Genomic DNA, 14,856 nt, shown 5'->3' with positions numbered 1-14,856 from the left:
CACTGCAAATGGGGGGGTCGTCAAAATACAGCCCTCAAAAATGAACTATGAACTCTGAAGGTGAGAATCTACAAGGAAAAATATTTTTGGAAATATAAACCTTTTTAAATGGTTGCAATATTATGTTAAGGGCACTGATAGAGGGCCTGGGTGGCTCAGTCGGTTAAGTGGCTGACTTCTGCTCAGGTCATGATCTCAGTTTGTGGGTTTGAGCCCCACTTTCGGCTCTGTGCTGGCAGCTCAGAGCCTGGAGCCTGCTTCGGATTCTGTGTCTCCCTCTCTCTGTGCCCTTCCCCTGGCTTGTGCTCTCTCTCAAAAATAAACATTGAAAAAAAAATTTTTTTTAAAAGAGCACTGATAGACATTCACTAGCAATGGCATGTGCTTCTTAAGCATGTAACAGCCCAAATATCTCTCAATTCCAAGCTCATTAAGTACAGTTGAATAAATTTTGTTAAAAAAAAAAACTTCAGCATTGCCAGAATTAAGAAAAAAACAAAACAAAAATCTCCAGTGTCTAGAGAGGAAACACCAAAAGAAACTATTCAAACTGAAGTAATAAAATATTTGGCCTTTAATCATTTCCAATTACGTTATATATGAAAGCTCCCCCTCCCCCACCCAGTCATACACAAACACACCAATTTTTAAAAGTTTTATAACCGTCAAAGAAGGGGTTTACACAGATATGTTTTATTGATGGAACTCACTTTTTAAGTTAGTTTTTAATAAGTTGCCAATGCATTTTAGCCTCACTGCAGTTCCATCCCATTCCAATCCCTTGCCTGGTGTCTTAACAGTTAATGTCGTCTAACATGAGGAGAGCTTCCTGCGGCATTTTGGGAATGATCTGCTCAGGGCTGAAGTAAGCACAATTTATAAAGTTCTCTCTCTCTTCCTCAGCCCCCACTAGGAATGATAAAGGCATTTCCAGAGGTAAATGATTCTCTTCCTCTCTCTGCTCCTCTTCCTCCACCCCCTCCTCCTCTTCCTCCACCCCCTCCTCCTCTTCCATTTCCTGCTCTTCCTCCTCTTCCCCGCCCCCCTCTTCCTCCTCCTCCTCCCCCTCCTTCTCCCCCTCCTTGTCCCCCTCCTCTTCCCCCTCCTCCTCGCTCTCCTCCTCCTTCCCGTATTCCATCTCATCGCACTCCTCCTCATTTTTCTCCTCGTCCTCCTCTTGCTCCCTCGGCTGTGCGGTCGGGGACTGGTCGGGAGTGAAGACCAGAGAGGGGTTCTGCACAAAGCCGTACAAAGCTTCGGGCAGCTCCGCGTCGTCCTCGCCGCCGCCGGGGGACGCGAGGTTCGCGGAGGCGCCCTCGGGGGAGGCCTGGGCCTGCTGCGCCCGCAGCGCCTCCTGCTGGCGCTCCAGCTTCTCTTGCTGCCGCATGTCCTCGTAGACCTGGTTCATGATGAACTGGGTGGTGTTCCGCGGCGCCCGCATGCCGGGCGCCCGCCACCCGTACAGGTTGACGGGCCGCAGCAGCCCGCTCAGATCCACGGGCGGGCTCCTCGGGAAGGAGCGGCGAGGGTGGCGGCGCAGGCCGCGGCCCCTGCGGCCCCAGCGCTTCTTCCTGCCCGGGGGCCCGGCCCAGCCGGGGATCCAGGGCCCGCGCCAGCAGGAGCAGCAGCAGCAGAGGCAGAGCGGGTGCAGCCAGTACGACCCGATCACTTGCACTTGGCCGGGAGGCTTCCAGAATCCTCCCGGAGGGGGGCGCCAGGGCCCTCCCCAGCAGCCCCAGTTAGAGTACATCTCCCATTGGGGCCATCGGGGTGGTTGGAACCAGGGGCCCGGGCCGTGCTGTTGCTTCGGTTGTTTCCTGGGGGCCTCATACTCAAACTTGCGGTGGCGCGGCTTGTTCACCGGAGCGCCCCTGCGCCTGCGGTGGCAGGAAGACCAGGCGCCTGACGGGGCCGAGGACGCACAGCCGCCGCCCAGGTTCAGAGGGTCCTCCCTTTTGTCGAGCATCTGGGTCATAGTGGAGGGAGCTCCGGGGGGGTCGAAACGGGAGCGTCCTGGAAGCCGTCAAGTTTGGCCACGAAGGTCTGAAGAGCCTCGTTAGTCTGGCAGCACCACGTGCCGGCTCCTGGGCTCACGCCTCGCTCTCTCCACGAGGACCCCTCTCTCTTCTCCCTCTTCTCCGCTTGCTTGTTGGCTCTTCCTTCGTAATGTCTCGTCCTTCGCACCCGAGTTGTCTCCTCTGGGTGGGCTGGGCAGGACTGGGGCTGGGTAAGGATGGTGGGGGAGGAGGGTGCTGGTGGGCGAGGCACAGCGAGGCCTGCTCCCGGGTCCCACGCACACCCGCCTCGGCAGAGGCGCGGGCTGGGAGCCGGGGAGGCCCGGGTTGCGCGGTACCTTTCTGCTCCCTCCCAACCCAGGGGCTTCACCGTCGCAGTCCTGGCGGGACTGGGGGCGCCCGGAGCAGAGGCAGCCTTTAAATACCGGCTGGAGCTGCCGCGTGCCCACCGCGTCCTTGGTTGCCCAGGGTGATAGCCAATTGGGGTCGAGGTGCTACTCGGAGCGGAGGAGGGGGATTCCGGGTGGAACCAGGTGCCACGTGAAGGTTCGCAGGAGGCTTGTGACGCAGGTTTTGAAGGAGGGTTTAGGGGTCCTAGGCTGGGGTCGTGCTCAAGTCAGATACCGGTTGGGGAGGTTTATTTGAGACTTTGGTTCCACCTGGGCGTGAGACCATACGGAAGAAGGACCTTTAGCTGTATCTCTTGAAAGTGGGGCGGAAGTGGGGGGCGGGGCAGGGAGGGGGCTTGTCCTTTGGAAAACCTAGGTCTTATACCTTTGGAAGATAATGAAATAAAGGGAAAATGCTTGGAGTCAGAAAAGTGGACCCCAGGCCTTACCTTATGGCCTGTGCACACTCTTCCAACACTTGGGGGTTGTAGTGCGTCATATGGGAAACACGACCACGAACGTGTAGTGCGTGTGTTTGCAGCAAGCATGGGCTCGTGGCACATAGTCCACACACCTTCCCTGTGAAGTAGGCGTTGTAATCACGCCTCACAGATTAGGAAATTGAGAGATTATTTTACCCAAAGTCATGGAGATGAAGAGCTCGGGGCTGGTATTTAAATCTACCAGCCAGCCACAGAACCCCAGTTCTTAACCACATGACTGGCCACAGAACCCAAATTCTTAACCACATGGCTCTCCTCAACTGCCCAATCACCTTAAAAAGGACTCTTGCGAGGAGTACGTGAAATCCTATGGGAAAGCATTTTGCTAATTGTTACGTAGCATGCAAATATCCGATTAAATAAATAGTACCAGGACGTGTATTCGTGAGAAAACAAATATGCCAGTTGTCTCTTCGTATGTCCTTTTCTCTATACCAGAATACCCACTCATTGGGAGCGTTTATAATGTTACATTCAAAATATGGGCTTTGATTTAAATTATATTGAATGTACTCTGAGTGATACTAAAATGGTGAACATATGTCATTATGCGTTCATCCAAATCCATAGAATGGACAATATCAAGACTAAACCCTAATGTGAACTGTGGACTTTGAGTGGTGATGATGTGTCAGTGTAGGCGGATCAGTTGAGAGTACCATTCTGGTGGAGATGTTGGTAATGGGGAAGCTCTCTATGAGAGGGGTGGGGGTCATATGGGAATTCTCTATATATTGGAAACCTTACTCTCAATTCTCATGTGAACCTACAACTACTAAAAAATTGAAATCTATTAAAAATGTGCTTCAATTTCAATTCACCGATGATTATCCTCTGTAAAGCTCCGGTTCTTATCCATACCAAAAGTATAGTTATAATACCTATTCCACAGGGCTGTGTTAAAGATTACATAACGCACTTCATTAAAACAGCTCATGCGGGTACCCCACGAGCACTCAGTAGCTGTTAACTATCATCATTGTCATCCTTAAACACGTTAGGAGAAAGAAGTTGATACAGTGTATGTAAAGATTAGTAACCCTGTGGGTGATGCCAAAATAGGCATCCCTGCCCTTGTGCCTTTTTCTGGCCCCACTTTTTAGAAACATCAAGGAAATGCTACGGGGCCTGATCCTAGAGAAAACCATCCCAGACTATATGCCTTGATTGCCTTCCTAGGGTGCCCTGACCAGTTGTGGAAAATGGAACATTGCCTGTTGGAAACCGGAGTCTATAAAGCCCCCAGTACATGACAAAGAAGGAAAATGTGGGAGCACCCTGAAGCCTACAGAGGTCACGAATGCTTTCTTGGTTGAAAATTGAGAGCAGCGTGGGGTTCTTGGATCAGGACTTCAGCCGTTGCTGTGGGACCCGCAGGCTCCACAGGCTTCATTCGATTTTGTTTGCTCTGTGGTTTGCTGGAGACTAGCCTGCATGACTCAAAGTGCAGAATGCTGACGCGTGCGGCCTCCAGTGTCCCTTTCTGGATGTAGACTCACAGATTTGGCAGTTACTCTCCCCGTACTCTGCTTAATTCAAATTGGAATGATAATACCCCAGATTTATTTTTCTGAGGACATATGTGGTATACGGTACTGGGTTTTAACTAGGAGGAACTTTAGAAATCGACCATGTTGCCATCGTTGGATTCTCATCAATTTCTTGTTTTAAAAAAGGTTAACTCAGATAATTAAGGACATTGTTTCTGTACAGTTGTTCCACGGTGACACATACATTTCATATTAATTCTCCTTATTAAAGAACATCAACGTGGTATCATTCTTGCCCCATTCCTCCTCTCAGGACAAACAGAAAATTAGGATTTATGAGTTTTAGTTTTATCAATAGATTGGCACTGTAATTCCCACTGTTCACGTTTTACCAATAGTAAATACCACCTGAGAACATTAAGCACAGCTTTCAGAAATGCAGTTGAGGAATTTTTAAAGACATCTTTTAAGGGCCCATATTCTTTAAATACTGCAATATGAGGTGTTCTAATTCATCATTAAAATATAACACACTTGCCATGGCTTAATATGTTGTCTTAGTTGTCGACTGCCGTGTAACAAAGTCTCACAAACGTACTGAGACAAAGTACATTTGTTACTTCAGGGTTTTCAGGTGTGAGCTGGGTCCTCTGCTCAGGATCTCACTAGGCACTTGGCTGGCTTGGTTCTCACCGGGACGCTCCATTTGGGAAAATGCTATTGGCAGAATTTGTTCCCTTGTGAATATGTAAATGAGGGCCCTGCCTTGGAGCTGTCTGTTGGCTGGAGGATGCTCTCAGGTTTGGAGGCCACCCACCAGTCCTAGGGGCCAACATCCATTCTGAGAGACCATTCTCCTGTCCTTGCCATGGGCTTCCTCAATGCAGCTACTCACTCCAATCATGGCAGAAATGCAGATCTCTCTGGTGCTTCGTAGCACAATGATTACACACGTACACGCGCATCATAGTGTGGGCTTGACACTGACGTTTATGACATCCATCATCTTTGTTCTCTTCTGTTGGTTACAAGCAAGAGTCCTACCCGCACTCAAGGGGAAAAGGTTACACAGAGGCATGGCTATCAAGAGATGGGAAGTTAATTGGAGGATTACCTTAAAGTTTGTTCATCGCATATACCAAGTAAAATTTAGTAAAATTTCTACTTCATAGTAGCTAATTATGACTGTATTTGAAAGATAATGACATTTTTCATTTTTGAAATTCCACTAAATGCCATAGGACAGCATAGGTTGTGCTATGCTTAATGTTATCCATGACATTACTGCTGTCTTGGTGGTGTTTTTTTGTGCATTTGTGTGAATTGAAAAACATGAATTCAAACACTTGATGGCAGTAGTAACTCATTCAAAATTCAGTCAGCGAAAGCCCCAGTGTACAAAACAAGTTACGAGAATACAGGCACTTTTTTTTGTATTTATCACGAACAGTATATTTAAACTATTCCAGTTTGCCAATACAAATTACTAGATGTTAGAGTTTTTCAATTGGCTTTTAGAAAGCAAACCTCAGTTAATTAAACATATATAAAATTCATTAGCAACAAGTTGGATATACCTAACACATTTGGTCAGTTAAATAAAATTCAACAATTATTTTTTTAGATCTGTCTTTGTAACCAATTAAGTTCTATGGGAAATGAGAAATGAAATGGAACACATTTTATACTCTGTCAAGAACTTGCCTTTTGCCACCCTGAAGATATCCATGCATACGAAGTCGAAACCACTAGGGTAGGCGCCATCTGCTGGTCATAGAGGTTTACTGCAAATTATTAAGACTCCAGCTTTTGAAAAAGTAAGATAAAAATTACTCATTGCTTTCTCTTAATAATTTGGGAAGATGGGGGAGATAGTTGGAAAATTGGTGAGGTGTGTTGTGCACCAGGGAATATCCCTGTGGTGCTTTTCCATTTATGACTCTTCATGTCATTTAAGTACCATATGAAGAGAAAGTTAACTTTGTAATGAGGTAACTACAAAGGCAGTTTCTGCAGATTTAAAGAGAAGTAAGGATGGGATTTTGTACTCATGATAGCTCTGTGTGTAGGTATTATTCTTTATCGCCCTCTGAAAATATTACTAACGTTGTATTTACTCAAGATTTTCAGAGACTTAACCCAACATAGTGTAATAATAACATCTGAAAAACGTGTAGTCAGTAATGATTAGTTAGGAATTATTAGCATGGATTGGAGTGTCTGGGTGGCTTTGCCAGTTAAGCATCTGATTTCAGCTGAGGTCATGATCTCACGGTTCATGGGTTCGAGCCCTGTGTCGGGCTCTGTGCTGACAGCTCAGACCCTGAAGCCTGCTTGAAATTCTGTGTCTCCCTCTCCCTCTGCTCCTCCCCCGCACACTTCTGTTTCTCTTTCTCAAAAATAAACATTAAAAATATTTTTTAAAAACTTATAAAAAGAGAATTATTAGCATAGAAATGTTTGTTTATGAATAATTTTAAAGTACACTGTATTGTGCAGCAACAGGATGAAGTGCTCCTTGAAAAATGACCTAATATTTGAGGATAAAAACAAAAGAAAACACGTGTAGCTATTGAATAAAGAAAAAGAGTTTACTAAAAAAAAGACGACATTTAATCAGGGGTCAGTTTTAATTAAAGCTTTCAATGAAGAATGTGGGTGTTGGAAATGGCCACTGCAATAGGATGCATTTAGAAGGCATACTGGTTGTCATCATATTTTCAGGGCTATGGTAGCACTTTGTCCTTCTGAAGTTCATGGTGAATGAAGTGTGCACAGTAGCCTTGGGAGTAGGAAGCCATAATGCCTGTGAACAGGTCAGTTGGTTGTACATGTCTGCATAATAATGCCCTTTTCATCCTGGTATTTTATTTCATTTCACATTTTGCTAGAGCTCCCCCACCCCCAGTTTTGTAATAATGGTATAGAGAGAAGGCTGTACGGACAGAGAGATTTCTAGGCCATTTGTGGGGAGATCTAAGATCATCAATATTTTGTAGGCGGAATCCCATTATGACTTATTCATGTACTCCTCCCTCCATAAAAAATAAAAATAAAAATTTTATTTTATGACTTGTTGGAATAAGGAAAAATATAATCCAGGATAGATTCATTACTTCATATTTATTATTATTATCATTATCTTGCTTTTTTTATATTAAAAGAAATGAAGACATTTTTATAGGTCCCTAAAATCATTATGTAATACCCTAAGCTGAGATTGTTGATTCATGTAGAATTTCTGACCATATAAACTGTGAGACAGTAAAATGTTAATTTTGTGCCGATTTTTTAAGGCAGTAATAGAAAACAAATATAGAGTTCCAATGTTAGAATTCTACTTTTAGTCTGATTCATAATCATGTATTGGAGTGTATCTAAAAAGTCAAAACAAAAACTCAATCAATTTCTAAATATCACTGGTTTATAATGATGGCTTGATGGTTATTCTTTTTTAAGCTTTACAACTTGGTGTATACAAATTATGATTCACAGGCTGCGTGATTAGTTTTCCCCATAGGTCTCAAGCAAATTAAGATATATTTTTAATTATTACGGAAATATTGGTATTTATACTTTTAAACTGAAACAAGGAAATGCTTATGCATCTACTGTGGAGAAACAAGAACAATTCTTTTCAACCGCCGCACGACAGAAATTCTGGATTTAGCTATCGTGTCTATAAATAATGGCATATGATGGACGATATGAAATAAAGAGAAAAATTTCAGAAAATATAGATGAAGAAATATATTTGCCTGAAAGAGATAGTTGAAAGTAAAAAAGTATATTTTTAAGTTTTTATTTTTTATTACAAAATTTTAATGTTTATTTTTGAGAGAGAGAGAGAGACAAGAGTGTGAGCAGGTGAGGGGCACGGAGAGAGGGAGACACAGACTCTGAAGCAGACTCCAGGTTCTAGGTTCTGGTCTGTCAGCTCAGAGCCCGACTGCAGGGTTTGAACTCAGGAACCATGAGATCATGACCTGAGCCGAAGTCAGATGCTTAACTCATTGAGCCACGCAGGTGCCCCAACATATGTTTTTAAATATTAAAGGTGTACTATTTCCACTTTTTTAACTTTAATATGTTAATTCAGAAATCATACAATGATGAAGAAGTTTGATATTAAAACATTTTAGTGAGGTTACAGAAAATCATGCACTCTCCCACTCTGTTGGTGAAAGTGTAAATGGGTATGACATCTTTGAAGGCCAATCTAATAATATTTATTAACATTTAAGATAATATGCTTTTGAACCCAGAATTCCACTTCTATGAATTTATCCACAGATGTGCTCTTAACATGTCCACAAAACTATTTTTGTTTACACAAGGCTAGTTTTTCCAATTTTAGTGTAAATAAAAGAACATAAAATGTACATTCATGTAATGAGCTGATACCTGCTTTTCAGAATCAGTAGGGGGACCTGGGTCGCTCAGCAGGTTGAGTGTCCAATTTCAGCTCAGGTCATGGTCTCAACAGTTAGTGAGTTGGAGCCCCATGTCGGGCTTTGTGCAGACAGCTCGGAGCCTGGAGCCTGCTTCGGATTCTATTTCTCTCTCTCTCACCTCTCTCTCTCTCTCTCTCTCTCTCTCTGCCCCTCCCTGCTCATACTCTGTGTCTCTCTGTCCCTCAAATATAAATAAAAATTTAAAAAATTTTTAGAATCAGTAGAGCTATATGGAAAAATCATCAAGAAATATTTTTAAGTTAAAGAAGCAAGGCTTAGAATACTGATTATCTCTTGTATTTAAAAATCCATGTTTACATGTATAAATGTATACATTATGGTGGTATACATGTGTGTATGTGGCACCTATATATGTCTATTTGTATAAAAAGGGGAAATTGCTTATGTACCAAGCTTTCAGAACTTTCACCAAAGTGTGCAAGAAGCTATTGCCTAGTTTTTTTCTTGGCAGTGGAACTTGAGGTTTGTAGCTGGAAGAAAAATCACCTTTTATCATACATTCTTTTGTTATCTTTCATGTTTTAACCATGTGCCTGCATTATGATCATAAATTTCAGAAAGATCAACTTTCTTTAGAAGGTATTCTTTAACTTCTTCCCAAATGTAGCTCTCATATAATTGTCTACATTTTCCATTTTATAAACTTTATTTTGTTCACAGGCACAGAGGTATGCCAATAGAATGATTTGATAGTTATCTAGTTGTGTTCGAGGGATGAGACCAGCCTAAGGTTTTCTTATTACACCACCATCTTATGAGATATACCAATAAATTGGAATTTAAGCAAGGTTCTAAAATGAGTTGGCAGATCTTTAAGTTGATAAAATATTATTATTCAAAAATGGAAGCCATGTGTGTTTTTGTTGTTGTTGTTGTTGTTGGATATGATTATTTGCATGTTGCATTATAATGAATATTTGCCCACAATGCCATTGTAGATTTCAAATATTTTTATTCTCTCGTTGATTATCTTTAATCAATTTGGAAACAGAAACATGCTTTAGTGAAAAAAAAAAGGAATAGAAAAGTTTAATTAAAAACATCTAAATCTTGACAATGCACCTAGAGTGCTCATCTCAAGTTTTTTCTTTATTATGTACTGAACTTGAAATTATATGGGTAGAAATCCTTAAAACCTGCAAGTTACATGTAATTTACAAGAATAGCTGCAAAATATATTTTTTTATCATTTAACTTCTCCCTTTCTGTACCTCATTTGGTTTTATCCCTGACTCATCTGGTGTTTGCTTAAATTACTAAATTGCCATCATATCTTAAAACTTTTAGTTGTATTTCATGAAATTATATCATTTTTAAGAACACAATTTGAAAGTATCAGGCTGAGTTTTTGTTTCCGAAGAGAGCAGTAAGAATTGTTCCATGGTAGTGGCACCATAATGCTAACCATTATCAGCAATTAGACGAGACTTCCAATAGGCAAACGAGGTAGGCACATGTACGCTTGAGGAGTTTTGCTAAGATTGATAGGGTTTCCATCCAATCTAATATCCTCTAGCGCCTTTCGGATGTAAGTCAAATTTTTAACATTGCAGAAGGTATCTTCATGCATCTCGAAAATGTTGTTATTCTAAAACAGATGATAATAAATTAAAAGACAAAATATAAAATATGCTTAGTATTGGTTAATAACATAGTCTATTATGCGTCACCCCCATTTTTATTCTGTTGTTCCTTCTCTTATCCAAAAATGCATGTTATGGGATCATAATACATTGAACACTTAGGCGGTGGGAATTAATTCATTGAAGCACAAAGTAGACATGTGCTTTGCTCTAATGGAGCTTACACTTTAGTAATAGAAATGTAAGATAAGGAAGTGAGAAAACAAATTTAAAGAAAATGTTATTTCTAAAAATGTTGAGTAGTGTGAAAAAGGATGGTCACTGTGGAAAGTTATCTTAAGAGATAGCAGTGGAGCTGAGAACAGAATAAAAACAACACAGGCATGGAAAGAGCCAAGATAGGATTATTGCAGAGACAACACCAATTTCAATATGAGTAATTACCATGGAATGTTCAAGAATGGGGAAAAAAGTCAACATGACGGAAGTAAATAAAATAAGGGAGAGAGTGAGCAAATATTAGGGAGATAAGCAGAGGCCAGAAATACATATTTAAAAATAGCTTTATTAGATGTATTTTGCATAGCATAAAATTCATTCACTTTAAGTATATGGTTGAGTGGGTTTTAAGGTAGTTGGGGACCCATACAAACATCACGATAATTTAACTTAGAACACTTTAAACATCCCCCCAAACACCAAATATATTAGCAATTACTCTCCCCACCCCCACCCCCCACCATTTCTATCTCTAGCTCCTAGTGACTTCTTATCTACTTTCTGTTTCCCTGGGTTTTCCTACTTTGGGTATTTTATGTAAATGGGATCATGTATCATCTTCTGTGACTGGGTTCTCTCATTTACCATTGTATTTTTAAGGTTTATATATTTTGTACCATGTATCAGCACTTGTTTGTTTTTTAGTGCCGATAATATTCCATTGTGTGTATATACCACATTTTTTGTCCATTCATCAGTTATAGAAATTCAGATGGTTTCCACTTTTGGCTTTTATGAATAATGCTTCTGTGAACATTTGCATACAAGTTTTGTGTTGACATATGTTTTCAGGTCTCCTGGATATATGAATGGGAATTGAACTGTGGGTCATATAGTAACTTTATGTTTAACATTTCAAGGAAGTTTGAACTGTTTTCCAAAGTAGTTGCACCATTTTAGAGTTCTACCAACAATGTATGAGTGTTCCAATTTTCTCTGCCTCCTAAACAACAGTTGTAATTATCTGTCTTTTTTATTTTAGCTGACCAAGTGGATGTGAAGTGATATCTCATTGTGGTTGAGTTCATTGCTAGTATATTGAATACAATTGATATTTTATATTGATTTTGTAACCTGCCACACAGGTGAACTCATTTATTAGTTTAGATGGTTTAGTGGATTATTTATGACTTTCTGTATAAAAGGTATGTAGATCAATTTGGAGATTATTTCCATCTTAATATTAAGTCTTCCAAACAATAAATATGGGCCATCTTTCCTTTATTTACATCTATATCTCCTCAGGTAAAATTACACATATTTCAGAGGTACGGCATAATGTTTTGATATATGTATACATTGTGAAGTGATTACTACAATCAAGCTAGTTAACATTTGCATCATCTCATATGGTTACCTTTGTTTAAGAACACACGATCTATTCTCAACAAACTTCAATTTCAAGTTTTCTTAACTATAGTCATCATGCTGTATTACATTATATCTCCAGAACTTAATTCATTTTGAATAACTAAAACTTTATATTCTTTGACTAACTTGTTCCCTTTTCCCTCAGTCCCCAAGCCCTGGAAACCACCATTCTACTCTCTTCTTTGAGTTAGACTTTTTTGGATTCCACATATGAGATCTTATGTGTCTTGCTGTGTCTGGCTTATTTCCCTTAGCATAATGTTCTTATCTATGTTGTTACAAATGGCATATTTTTTTTGAATTTTGTTCTTTTTCTAAAGTTTATTTATTTATTTTGAGAGAGAGAGAGAGAGAGAGCGAGCGAGCAAGTGGGAGGGGCAGAGAGAGAGAGAGGGAAAGAGAATCCCAAGCACTGAGTCCAATGCAGGGCCCAAAGTCTTGAACAGTGAGATCATGACTTGAGCCAAAATCAAGTCAGAGGCTTAACCAACTGAGCCACCTAGGGGTCTGGTGAATTTTTTTTCTTTTATAAAAAATCAATAATTACCCATGGTATATATATAACACAATTGCTTTAACCATTTGTCCACTGAGAGACACCTAGGTTACTTCCATATTTTGGCAATTGTTAATAATCCTGCAGTGAACTAAGAGAGTGCAGATACTTCTTTGAGATACTGATTTCGTTTCCCTTGTATATATACACCCAGAAATGGGATTGATCACTGGATCATATGGTAGTTCTGTTAAACTTTTTCAAGAACCTCCATACTGTTTTCTAGAATGGCTGTACCTCTTACATTTTTACCAACAGTAGACAAGGGTTCCCTTTTTTCCACATCCTTGTCAACACTTGTTATCTTTGGTCTTTTTGATAATAGCCATTCAATGAGGTGGCATCTCACTGTGGCTTTGATTTGCATTTCCCTTATGCTTAGTGATGTTGAGCATCTTTTCATATACCTGTTGGCTATTTGTATGTTTACTTTTAAGAAATGTTGGGGCGCCTGGGTGGCTCAGTCGGTTAAGCCTCTGACTTCGGCTCAGGTCAGATCTCACGTTAGTGGGTTTGAGCCCCATGTCAGGCTCTGTGCTGACAGCTAGCTCAGAGGCTGGAGCCTGCTTCCGGTTCTCTGTCTCCTTCTCTCTCTGACCCTCCCCCTCTCATGCTCTGTCTCCCTCTGTATCAAAAGTAAATAAAACATTAAAAAAAGAAATGTCTATTCAGGTACTTTGCCAATATTTTAATCGATATTCTGTTGAGTTTTTTGAGTTGTGTGTATATTTTGGGTACTGACCCCTTGTCAGAAGAATGGTCTGTAAATATCTTTTTCCATTCTGTGGGCTATTTTTCTTTCTCTATTGATTGTTTCCTTTGCTGTGCAGAAGTCTTTCAACAATATGTTATAGTACTCAGTCTATAAATCTTGTACTTTTTTTGCCAAAATTATTCATAGGTGCTTTGTTATTTTGTAATTAATATAAATAGAATTGTTCTCTTAATTTCATTTTCAAGGTCATTCATAGTATGGACATATACAATTAATATTTGTATATTGACATTTTACCTACTACATTGCTTAAGTCATTTAAAAATTTTTTTGGCTTAAATAATTTATTGAATTTTTAAACTCACTGTTAATTAAGGAAAATGTTGTTAAATATCCATATATTTGTCAATTTTTTAGATTTTTTGGTTATTGATTTCTATTTTAATTTCATTATAATAAGGCTTACTTTGCATGATTTCAATTCTTTTCAATTCATTGTGGCCAGTTTTATGGGCTAGTATATGACCTATCCTGGGAGATGTTCATTGAACAGTTGAGAACTGTGTAAATTTTGCTGGAGTTGGGTGGTGGAATGTTCTGTAGATGACTGTTAAGTCTGGTTGATTTATAGTGTTGCTAAGATCTTCTTGAACTAGTTCCTAGCTGATCTTATGACTAGTGGTCTACCCATTATTAAAAGTGAAGTATTGAAGATCCAAGTTCTTGTTGACTTGTCTATTTCTACCTTCAGTTCTATTTATGCTCCGCATGTTTTGAGGCATATTGTTTACCATCATTATTATGATAAGTAATAATGATTATTAACAATATATATGAGTATAAATTGTGTATTGTTAGGTGCATATATGTTGATAATCCTTATATCTTTCTGATGGATTGACTCTCTTTTCATTAGTAAGTATCCATGAGGAATACCAAACTTTTTGCCTATGTGTGTACTATTTTCTTTGATAGGTAATAAGAACCTGCTGTTAATAATAAAATTATGCCTCACATGTAAGAACTTTTCGTGTTCCAGTAGCTGTGGTGCAGTGAGGTTCAGATATTTTGTCCAATTTTTAGATAGTGTTGGAAGTAGAATTTCAGCCCAAGGAAACTGCTTTTGCCAGAGCCTTCATTCTTAATTACTATATATATATTTTGGCAAACATTCTGAAATGAACCAAAATTGGGGATTTTCATATAAGCATTGAAAACTGTAAATTAAAAACAGCTAGAGGTACCTGGGTGGCTCAGTTGGTTAAGCGTCTGACTTCGGCTCAGGTCAAGTTCTCGTGGTTTGTGGGTTTGAGCCCCCCGGCAGGCTCTGCACTGGTGGTGCAAAGCCTTCTTGGGATTCTCTCTCTCTCTTTCCCTCTCTCTCTCTCTCTGCCCCTTCCTCACTTGCATCTTCTCTCTCAAAAATAAATAAACTTAAAGAAAAGAGGTATATACTGGATGTTGAAGAGGTGGTCATGAG

General features: G+C 40.2%; 2 protein-coding genes and 1 long non-coding RNA gene across 4 annotated transcripts in view; 1 reads left to right on the top strand and 2 right to left on the bottom strand.

Moving 5' to 3' along the window:
- Nucleotides 1-551: 551 nt before the first annotated feature.
- On the bottom strand, nucleotides 552-2,440 carry CCER1 (coiled-coil glutamate rich protein 1). Its single transcript, XM_029954961.1, has one exon. The coding sequence runs from the start codon at nucleotides 1,973-1,975 to the stop codon at nucleotides 794-796; it is 1,182 nt and encodes a 393-aa protein (XP_029810821.1). The 5' UTR covers nucleotides 1,976-2,440; the 3' UTR covers nucleotides 552-793.
- A 3,011-nt stretch (nucleotides 2,441-5,451) lies between these two features.
- Nucleotides 5,452-14,856, top strand: part of LOC115304554 — a 37,963-nt gene continuing 28,558 nt past the window's right edge. For both annotated transcript variants that reach the window (XR_003914496.1, XR_003914495.1), the window contains exons 1-2: nucleotides 5,452-5,539; nucleotides 6,022-6,214. This is a non-coding gene — a long non-coding RNA (uncharacterized LOC115304554). The remainder of the gene's footprint in view (nucleotides 5,540-6,021; nucleotides 6,215-14,856) is intronic.
- The window catches only part of EPYC (epiphycan), a 38,437-nt gene continuing 33,415 nt past the window's right edge, over nucleotides 9,835-14,856 (bottom strand). The window contains exon 7 of the mRNA XM_029954771.1: nucleotides 9,835-10,460. Coding sequence (XP_029810631.1) covers nucleotides 10,290-10,460 — 171 coding nt within the window. The 3' untranslated portion in view covers nucleotides 9,835-10,289. The remainder of the gene's footprint in view (nucleotides 10,461-14,856) is intronic.

The sequence above is a fragment of the Suricata suricatta genome, chromosome 10 (genome assembly GCF_006229205.1).
Source record: "Suricata suricatta isolate VVHF042 chromosome 10, meerkat_22Aug2017_6uvM2_HiC, whole genome shotgun sequence".
NCBI lineage: Eukaryota > Metazoa > Chordata > Mammalia > Carnivora > Herpestidae > Suricata > Suricata suricatta.
The sequence above is the reverse complement of the archived record's forward strand: the minus strand, read 5'-3'. Positions and strand labels throughout refer to the sequence as shown.